This window comes from Notolabrus celidotus, chromosome 3 (assembly GCF_009762535.1).
Source record: "Notolabrus celidotus isolate fNotCel1 chromosome 3, fNotCel1.pri, whole genome shotgun sequence".
Taxonomy (NCBI): domain Eukaryota; kingdom Metazoa; phylum Chordata; class Actinopteri; order Labriformes; family Labridae; genus Notolabrus; species Notolabrus celidotus.
In genome coordinates this window covers 36499343-36510436 of record NC_048274.1, presented here as the reverse complement: position 1 = coordinate 36510436, position 11094 = coordinate 36499343, and the positions used below count along the sequence as shown (strand labels likewise).

The 11094-nt window shown below is 39.7% G+C and overlaps 1 protein-coding gene across 1 annotated transcript in view; it reads right to left on the bottom strand.

Annotated features, from left to right (window-relative positions):
- Positions 1-5931: 5931 nt before the first annotated feature.
- LOC117810091 (protocadherin-1-like) overlaps positions 5932-11094 on the bottom strand; it is a 43908-nt gene continuing 38745 nt past the window's right edge. Inside the window, exon 2 of the mRNA XM_034679696.1 lies at positions 5932-6235. Coding sequence (XP_034535587.1) covers positions 6120-6235 — 116 coding nt within the window. The 3' untranslated portion in view covers positions 5932-6119. The remainder of the gene's footprint in view (positions 6236-11094) is intronic.

The window sequence follows — 11094 nt, the reverse complement described above, 5'->3', positions numbered from 1 at the left end:
GGACTTTTCATTGTTTTCACTCCGTGGTCCGTCTCAACCTCTTTGCTTAGAAGACGCTTTAGTGCTGCAATTAAAGGAAGAACGGATGCAGACATGTTGGCCCTTATCCAGATAAGCGCGTACTGGCCACAGATTTTGCTTGCTTCATCGAAAATCAAAAATGCACTTTTGAGCCATTTCTGGTCGAAAATTTTCAGTGGCCGAATTTTCGGTGCATCCCGAAAATATACCAAAGTATGAATATTCCACCTCATAAGAAAGAAACTGTGCTGTGATACTAGCATTAGCGAGCAGCAGCACAAGCAGCCCCCAACATGAGCATTTTTCCAACCACAACATCTGCAGCTTGTTTTTTTATTTCACTAAGGTGAACAACCGTACCGTGTTGTTTGGAGTGCTGGCTTTGTGACACTGTTTGAATACCTGTTAAGATACCAAGCAGAGAGCAACCAACCTCTTGTGAGTGACTGACACCATCCTTTTGAATAAAAATAAACAGGTACTCTCATCATTACCCTCCACTATAACCTCTCTGCAGTAAAGCCAACAATAACCCTGAGCTCAACACACCATGCAACAGATAAAGACATCCATAATAAACACTAAACCAGCTTTTAAACCAGGTATGGAAAGTTCAGAGCTTTTGATAAACAGAGTCTGTTAAACTCTGAGGGTAAATTAATTTCGTCACTCTGTTATTAAACATGATACACACATATACCAGAGATACACACATGCACAAACTCAATCCTGTAGACACACATTATTGGAGACATTTCAGCATGAGGGGGCTGCATACGAATGAGCGCCTTGACCACTTGGGGGTATAGTGTCTTGCACAGGAGCACCTCAGAAGTGCTGCAAAAGTAAACTGTCACCTTTCCAGCAACCAGTACCAACTTCTTTACTTCGGTTGATGCTCTGACTTGGACAGGCGTTGCTTTGGTTCCCAAACCAAGGTCTCATAAAATGAACTACTGCCACCCCTAGTCAATTTTTTAATCACCCCTCACAAAGACGACTGAACTGACTGACTGTGTTTGCAGCCAGCAGTTACTAATGGTCACTGAAAAATGTGATTTCACATCTATCCAAAGTTTTGCGATGGGCAAGCCTCAAGTAAACACTTGTGGCTGCAGTTTTTTGTGTGTCTGTATTTGCTTCATTTTTTATGAGGTTAACACATATTCACAGGCAGAAATATGCAAAGTTACAAGTGTAAGACTAACAACCATCAGAATTTCCGCAACTGTTTGGCAGGGTGTGCCGGTGCAAACAAGCTCAATAAAAACCAGAATGAGCACACAGTTGCAATGCATTGTCTTTGAACCACCATTTTCATGTGTAGCTGAGGGCCTTGGTGTAATTCTCATAACAAAGGAGAAGACAAACTCATTGTCTTCACAGGTACAACTGTAATTTCCATCCAACTGATGTCAACTGCATGCCAAAAACAACAGCAAAATTACCCTTCAGAGAGACAAAAACTAGCAAGGTGTGACAAAATGAAAGGAAGATGATAATACAGGGAGATAAAGACAGATTATACAAACAACAGGCATACAGAGCAGGAAATCTGAAAACACAATTAAAAAAATGTATCCAAATCAAGCATAGTTATGCTGCTGAGTCTTAAATGATGGCAAAGTAAACAAGGAGCCAGAGATGTTAAGTTTGCTAGTTAAGAGGAGCGATCTCTCTTCTGGCTCTTGAAGTTGGCAGATTGAGAACATTAGGAGGAGTACAGATTATGTGAATTATGTGAATGAGAGAACAAATTTATTTTGAGTTGATCTTTTTCTGACTGATTAAAATTAATAAATTAAATACGTTAAATATCCTAAAATGTTTAGGTGCACAGAGGATTACAGGATGGTTTGCCACTTATGTTTCTAGAGGCTAGGAGAAACAACAGGGTGCTTTATTTAGGTAATTTTATTATAAAATATGTGTTTCCCTTGATTTTTGGTCTTTGCCCTAATAATGATGTCTTGTTAGCCTGATATGACAGGGCATATTTTTTTATTCATGACATATCACTAAAATCGGTTCAATCAGCCTAATGTGATTTTGTGACTAATATGTCTAAAGTGTCCTGAGTGATGTTTTGGTGCAGTCACACCCTTATAGAGCTCTCCCCCAAATCACACTATTTGAAAACACACATTTACTAGATTATTCCTGTTCTCATTAGTACGTAGCTGTGCCAGTGCAGCACTGGTTTATAAAATAATGTTCTATACAGTCTGAATTCATCACCTCAATTAGTGTAGGGATCTAGTTCAGTTTGGGTGATGGATGGAGGGGTTTTTCATGCAACTTAAAAAGTTGTACTTTGGATTGAATGGATACCTCCCATACTTTCCAACAAACATATAGCCAAATTCATATTTTAATTGTATCTGATTTCAAGTATCCTAGAATTGTACACCCAAAAAGAAGAATAAAAAGCTCCCAGGTATTACACTCCAGTATGTATACATGTCAGTACAAAATGAATGTGCAGCCTCTCTGGTTCAATCTCCCTACAACCTGAGTCTATTGTCCATCTCCTGCAGCGACCAAACATCTGCAATGCAGTGTGTCCAGCACTGAGACAGACCTGCAGCCTAAATTTACCCACTGAGCTTTCAGAGGGGATATTCAATCCCTTTTAGTTGTTTTCACTTTAAAGAACACTCATTAAACTTGAAACCCTTTTGTTCTTGACTTCATTATAAGGCATTTACAGGTAAGAAAGAGCCCTGCAGCCAATCTGAAATTAGTATTCACTCAAAACAGGGTTATAATTATAGAGCTTCTTTATCGCTTAGAGGCCAATTACTCAAAAAAGAGTGCAGCGCACTTGCAGCAGACAGCACACACACACACACACACACACACACACACACACACACACACACACACACACACACACACACACACACACATTGAGAGGTTTGAAGAATGCCATATGAACGTTATTTCACCTCCAAGCTGTGGTGCAGTTAAGAGTTCAGATTTTATTTCTAAACAGTTACCTAAGACAAAGCCAAAGAGCTTAAACTGACCAAGCTTATCAACTGTAATTCTGCACATTATAAAGATGTTAAGAGTGCTCAAATGAGCCCTTGGTTTGATCAGGTATTTTGGTTTTGTTGTTTTTGTAAGTATTCTGGGTTTTTTTGCGCATTCAAACATCATGCCCTGTTTTTCTAATAAACCCTGATCATGGTTTAGAAAAAATCTTGATATACTACCTGCTGTGCTTCAATATAGAAATGTAATAGTATGAAAAGGTATGTGAACACCTTATTTATTAATATGTTTATCTATTTTCATATATACTTAGTTACTTTTATTTGTTTTCTATTTGTATAGGGCCAAATGTGGAGAAAGTCAAATTGATGCCACATGCTCCTGCATCTAAAGCCTTCCTTATCCAGGTTTCTGACTATTAAATAATGGTATTGATATTGACTGAGAAGGTGAGATATCAAAACAAACCCATTCAGAGATAATCATCAAACTAGATACTGTCTTGATCGTGTGTGCAGGGATATGAATAACTCGTTTTTTAATGCTCTTTTTGAACATAACCAACAAAAAAGCAAAACTCACGCTCGAAGGAAAGTGATGAGTTTCTTAACAGAGTCATTGTTTCCTAGTCAGCTCTGCATGATTCTGGCTTTTTGTTAGATCGTTTGATTGATGTACATTGGTCAGATGGCTGGTTTGCAAAAATATTTGTAAAAATTGCAGAAACAGAGCTGTTAAATTCCAATGAAACACCTCCAAATTTGATTTGTCTTTCTGAAGATTAACAAACACTTCTCGGGCTGATTGCTCACTTTGCAAAGACAAACAATATTAAGTGAAAAGGTTTCTACCTCTTTCACATCGATCGCTTTCTGAAACCATCTATCGAATGCAAGTCATCCCGAGGTTTCTTCAAGCAAAGGATTGAAATCTTTGTTCAAATATAAAAGAAAAACTTTGTGTTGGAGGACATGATTTGCCCTCTGTAAGTCATTGGAATGCAGGGGCACAAGCTTGGAAGTAAAGGCATCTCATGTTATATCAATTTTTATATCAAAAAAATAAGAATCATAAATAGAAGTGCTGTAGAAAACTGAGATTTAATTCCAGCAACAATGATAGAATGATTGCTCCAAACTTGTCAAGGCCAGCCTTACACCTCAGGGGAGAGCAACAAGACAATACAAGATGAAAAGTTCTTATAAAACATACGTAGTCTCTCCTGGGGTTGCTGCAAGACATTCCCTTGGGCAGCTGATGGTTAAAATAAGGTATTTCTTTGTACAAAAAGAACCTTGATAGTTTGGAAAAGCTTCAGAAAATTCAAAGAGCATGAAATGTAAAGATTAAAACCTTTCCTTGTGACAGAATGAGAGCACTGATGAAAAGGACTCATACGTGGACCTAAATTAACCACTGAAATCTTTATCAAGCCTTTTGGATTGTACTGCCCTGGAGGGACAGTCAACAAGACAAAGTGACTACAAGACAGGGCTTTACTGGATTTTCTACATTATGTCCACTACATGTAAGGGAATTTGCTGCCAGTGTTTGTGGCTGAAATAGTCCATGATTTATCACGGTGTATGCACCTCATCCTGATAGGGTACAGTATGTATGGAGGTTGTTCTCGTAGAGCAGATTGAGGTACAAGAATGTTGGGGTGTCTCAGAGGACAGTCATGAACATGTCAGAAGAGTTGTCAAAGCAAAAGTAACACCAGCTTACACTTAGATATTTATGATTGGTCATAACCAGCAGCAGTTTTTCAGACATCATTAATTTCCATCTGCTGACATCTGAGAGTCATAAAAAATGCTTATGTGTATAGCACAGTTCATTAAATGTCATTTAGTGGGGAAAGAAAACAAAACAAGTCATGAAGATAGACACCTTCACACCTTCAGTGTCCAGGTGTTGTAATACCTTTGAATCCACTGAACAATGGAGAAGTTCTTTTTACGTCTCCATGCTCGTAGCGATATAGAAAAACAAGTGAAGTCCACTTTGAGAGGTGGTCAGAATGATGGATGGGTCAAACACTGCAGGAGTGTATGTGCAGTAACCTCAACAAACAGAAACATTAACCAAGTCGGCATTGAAGGCCTGGGGTTTAAATGTGTTGGCTAGGTCAGTCTTTTCATTTTGGTTTCACTTTTGTACAACAGGAGATGGTGGAGACGTTTTTTGCTGAAAAACTGACCCTACGAATCAAACATGATCAGGGGATAAGCTCACTTCTGCATCATTTCTGAAACAGTGCGGGAGTTATGTGAGTCTGTTAGATTTTGGATCAGCTTATTCTATTGTTGTACTTGTATGAAGTAAAGCTCTGAATCGTAGGCAGATGGCTGTAGCACTTTGGCACCACAGCAGGATATCATTTCAATGTTTTTCAGATCATCAGCAGGCCCATCAAGGATGGACAATGCAATCTGTGCAAACATGTGAAAGGCTAGATCATACCTTGCAAGACTAGGGTGCTTTTCCTGCATCAGCAATTTGTTGGCCAAGTCCCTTGTGGATACAACAATGTTGATCTTGTATGTTTTCTACACAAGGACTGTGGGGTGGGTGTACCAGTTTCAATACCGTCATTGGTGACAAGCTCTGCAAAGATAGGGACAGTGCCATATCATACACACTGGTTTAAAAACACATTTAGTTTTTTGTACATACACGTTTTGGTTTTATTGCACAAATGATGGATTTATTTCCATTATCCCATGACCATGTGGCCTCCTCCTCACGTCAAAACAGGAGTCGGTGTTTGCAGACAAAGTGAATTGTCGCACAGTGATCAGGTAAGCTTGTGTTGCTTTCTCTTGACAGGTAGCAGCGCTGCCAGGATTTGCGTCACTGTTCTTTGGATATGCTAGTTTGAAAGTGTGTTACATCTGATGACTCGGTTGTCTTAAGTCCAAAGTGATTAAAAGAAGTGGACTGTGACTCGTGTTCAATAGAGTGGCTGAATAAGCTTAGTTTAATCAATGATAAATACATTTAAAGTCTGACTTATTTCTTAGAATAAAGGTCCTATGTTGTTATGTTGTTGAAATACCTCTATCATGAAATAGCCATGTCAGGACAATGTAACACTGTTACCGGAAAGAGCAACAAAGCAAACTACAATTTTGATAGAGTTGCAGGTCACATCCTCCTCCTCCTCCTCTACTAGGACTTGATATGGAGGTCCCTTGGCTGAAGAGTGACTGTACTGCAGAATAAGATGGAAAAAAAGGATATAAAATGGACATAAAGATTAATTTTACAGAGATTGTAACAAACATTATGGGCACTTTAAAGGGGAATGAAGGATTAAAACTGTGGTGGATGACATGAACTCATATCATGTCACCAAATATTCATAAAGTGATGTATCAAATCTTCATTATACTTTGTCCAAGGACAGACGGTCCAATGTGATTCATTACATTAATGACAGCATGTTCACACACACAGCCACACACACCCAGGAACAAAGCCTGTATAGTGATGATGATAACGACCTAGCCAATTCATTATGACGCTCATAAAGGTTTTTCTTTTTTAATTACAGCGTCATGCTGATGGCTTTATGACATTTAAAAAGACTCTAATTATTCTGCACAATGTGGAGACCATTAGAGAGGCTTCACCAAAAGCAGCTTTAACATTTAAACATGCCTTGTGGTGTCATTCACACTTTGACTTGCTGCAACATAACCATGGCAGCGAGGGAGACATTTTCCCAATAATTCCAGCACTCAATTGCAAGTTATCATGTCTCCCACAGTTATAAAAGTTTTGACTCACTGAACTACCAGGTTCAAATAAGAAAAATAATCAAGTCTCTTTTGTATTAATATCTGTCTTCACTCAGGGATAACACAAGAAAACTTGAAAGTGCATTTTTATCACAGCCCTTTTTACAGATATATCAACATCAGGGAGTCGCTGCACCCGGCCTAAAGACAGAAGCAGCACATACAACTTGTATGGCAGCATAGTGAAGTCAAGCTAATGACAGTTCAAAACTTTGCTTGTTGTCAGGGTTGTATCTAAGACTATCTTTACACATGAAAAACAAGTCAACATAAAATCTGTCATTTCAGCAAGTGCATCTCAAACTCCATCTGTTAATTTACATGGGATAAAGCCCTGAGTCGGTCACAGCTATCATGCCTCCATGTGTCCATTAATAGCAAGGTACGAGGTAAATGCACTTTCAAATTATTGATTGCTTCTACATTCTGTCTGTATATATGCTCCATGCTGTTGAGTTGTGCTATTTATTTTGACCTCTTGGCCAGGTCGACCTTGTAAATGAGGTCTTGATCTCAATGGGTTGATGATGAAAATGGCAGAGTCTGAGGTTGCTGGAGATTCAGTGGAGTGTAAGGGCACTTAAACTTCTGATGCTTAGACAGAACATTGCTGTCCATGTTCAAACAGCTTGAGTCTAGATCATAGACTGTAAAAAATATGGACATAGTATCCGTGACGTCACCCATCTGTTTCTGAACGCTGATTTGAAGCCAATCGGCAGCAGCAGCCATATTGCTTCTGTCGAGCCAGTGTGACGTAAAGGGGCGGGCTTTGAGCCTCCTAGCCAACAGCTGCAGTGTTCCCACAGGCAGCTGTGCCTCTCATTGGAAGACTAGTTATCTCAATATCTTCAAAATTGCCAAATTAGATAAAAATTCACCCCCCTCACAGTGAGAGGACATCGAGAAATTAGCTATTCAGACTACACTCATCTTTTGTACCAGGCTGTAAACATGTTTATTTCTGCTGCAAAGATCGTCTTTTTCCCATTCATGTGTATGTGACTTCCGGTACTTCCGGAACCAGCCTCAAGCGGATCCTCGATGAACTGCAGCTTTTAACACTTCCGCATTGACTCATATTTTTAGACTGGAGGTTGCCGCTTGGTCTAGATAGAGCCCAGGCTTGGTCCAGACCTTTCTGCTTGCCTTCTGGTGAACTGTGTTACACCCAACTCTAACATGGCAAATTCAGTACAAGAAACACCTTAAAAGACACCAAACCATGTGATTTATCATAGACCCACGAATGGCTTAATGATTAAAAAGGTGGTCTAATGCTTTTTCATAATGTAAAACAAATATTGAGTCTTAGACTGCAGGCTGCTCTGAATAGCCTCCTCGAAAAGTCACACAAGGATTAAGCCAGAGGGATGCAAACATTTGCTCAATTTGTGACATCACTGATTGATGAATCTCCTTAAAAGACTTTAATAATTGTAAAACTTCCCAAACCAAAATGCCCTGCTCTGTGTAATATCTTATCCTGATTCTAGAGAATCACTGTTAACTCAATGACGTCGACTTTGTAGCTTGGCAGCAATGGAGGATGATTCCAGAGAGCAGGCTAATCAACAGAAATCGGGCTCATGGCAGGGGGGTGGGTAGATAAATGGAAAGTTTTCTGAGCTGTAAATCCTGTAAAGATACCAGAGAGGTACCAGAGACTACAGACTGTATGAACCCTTAAAATGAGCATAACACCTCCTCTTTAAAGAGAGACCTACTAAAGTCTTCATAAAAAAAAAACACAACAGAAGTTCAAAACTCCCTGTCTAATAAGAAACCAGGTAGCAGTCCCCACCCATAGGCTGTATTAATGGACGTAGTATCTGTGACATCACCCATCTGGTTCTGAGCACTGTTTTGAAGCCAATCATCGGCAGGAGCCACATTGGTAATGCTGAACTCAACCAGTCAAAGTGTGAGGTAAAGAGGCGGGGTTTGAGCCTCCTAGCCAACAGCTATGTGTTCCCACCTGTTAGTCAAGTCAGTCATGTCCTTATTTGGGAAAAAACTCATAATCTTAATATCTCCTGAACCATCGTGTTAGAAAAACATTCACGTTTTTTGAACCAGGCTGTAAGCATGTTCATTATTTCTGCATTGCTTTTTTGAATTGGTGTGTATGTGGTTTCCGGTGTTTCTGCAGCTGGCCTCAAGTTGATTCTTGATGAATTGTAGTTTATAACACTTCTGCATGGGTTTCATAGTTTGAGACCAGAGGTTGCCGCTTGTCCCCACCATAATGCCCCCTTCTTCTAAAGGCAGCACTTGGCAGTCCCTCCAGGATTTCGTGGGATTTTTTTGTGATTGTTGCGGCCCAAAAAGCCTGAATTTGCGGCAGCTTTTTGAAAAATTGCAGTGAAAGTTGCGTTTTTCCCCCAATAACATCTCAGGGGCAAGTAAATATGCTAAATTACAGTTGCTTTTAGAAAACATTCTTGATGTGACCACTGTGACTGTATTTTGATTCTCTTGATTCACAGAAAAATGCCATGAAAGGGCTGTATTTCACATTTACGACGGTCCCTGAATGCACCTCGTAGTGACGGGCACTTGACAGGCAGTTCACGGCACTCTGAAATGAATCTGCATCTTTGACTACAAGGAGTTAATCAAAACTTACTAAATGTGTCTGATGTTTCACCAAACTGGATTAAATCAAGCTGTAGACGCAAAGCTTTTTACGGTAATGGCGGCAACAATGTCAAACCTCAAATAGTAGTACCTTAAATAGTAAACAGACGCCCCGTGGATGTGTCTGTGTCACTAACACACACCGGGGGTAAAATCATCAATGAAGATGAGACAGATGCATGGAGGAGGGAGAGCTGGTTCATAAAGCACACCTGCTGCAGGTAGGTGACCATGCGAGCACTGAGCCCCTCAATCTATAAATAATAACGTTGTCATGGTCACTTGTCCCGCCTGCTGTCCCCTCTCTTCACCCGTTCTCTGTGCATGTTTTGCTGTTCAAAAGTGCCGATCAAGTGAGGACTTACATTTAAGGAAGTGAAATTGATGACAAAACCGATGACGTACAGGGGCTGAGGTTAAGGTAATTGGTCAAATTTGCGTGAAAGTTGCGGTGATTGTATAAAAGGCCGCGAAAAATCACGCTGATTGGTTGAATTTGCGTTGATAGTTGCGATCGCGAAATCGCAACTTCCTGGAGGGACTGACTTGGGGTTTTAAGCACCAAGGACTGGATGCACTTCATTTGAAATCAGATTCACCTGGACAAAGATAACAATCTTGGACAAATTGTGTACTGCATCCACCTTCTCCCTCGGTGAAACAAACAGCTAGATTATGAATGCAACTTGAGATTTTAATTGAGAACGTCAAGTCAAAACCAAATTCATAATACTAGATGTTGTATACTATATGTTGGGCCTTGGGTTTAAGGCATTTAGACCATTGTCTCTGCATTTCCCCTGAATTCCCTTCCCTTGGGTGTGGCAATCCTCTATGCTGACTTGCTCCACCACCTTCATAAAGTTTATAAAGATTACAACCTTTACAAAGTTCTTATTCTAAACCAAATTGCAGCTTGTTGTTTCATCCAAACAGTGTTGTATTTGTGTCCAAACCTCAACCACAGAATTCTCCCTTCATGAAACTGATATCTTTTCCAGCAGTGATTTGAAACAGTTTTTAGGAGGCAGAGACAACCATGACGTCCTGCATGCTGACAGAGGTGTCAGATCAGAAAACTCTTTTATGTGTGCTCTAGTAATAAATGATCTGTTTTGTTGTCTAAACAGGGGCTTTTGACAGATTCCAGCAAACACACGGAACACAATTTGAACACAACTTCTCATCAAGCATTTCAAACAAACTGTAACAAGGATGAACAGCAACCCGCAGCTGTGTTTAGGTACACAAATTAGTCACTGCAAATTGACTAACAGTCCGACAGATAAACACACTAGGCAAACAGCTGCACAGGTTAAATCTACATTTCATAGATCTGCAACATACTGAAGCATAAAGCAGAAAACATCAACCTAAATGAGTTTAAGATTAACCCTAACAAGGACGTCAGCTCCACACAATAAAAATGTACCTCTGAGATTAGCTTTTTATAATTAAGAGGGGTAATATCTTTGACTGTCAGAGATAGGTGGACAATGTTAATGGTCACGAGAATGTGAATTAGAGTGTATTATTTGTTTGTAGAAATGAGCCTTCATTTGGAGATGAATTCGGAAAGCCATGAGGAATGTGATGGATGTTGATATGTTATTATATTCGAGTATGCTCG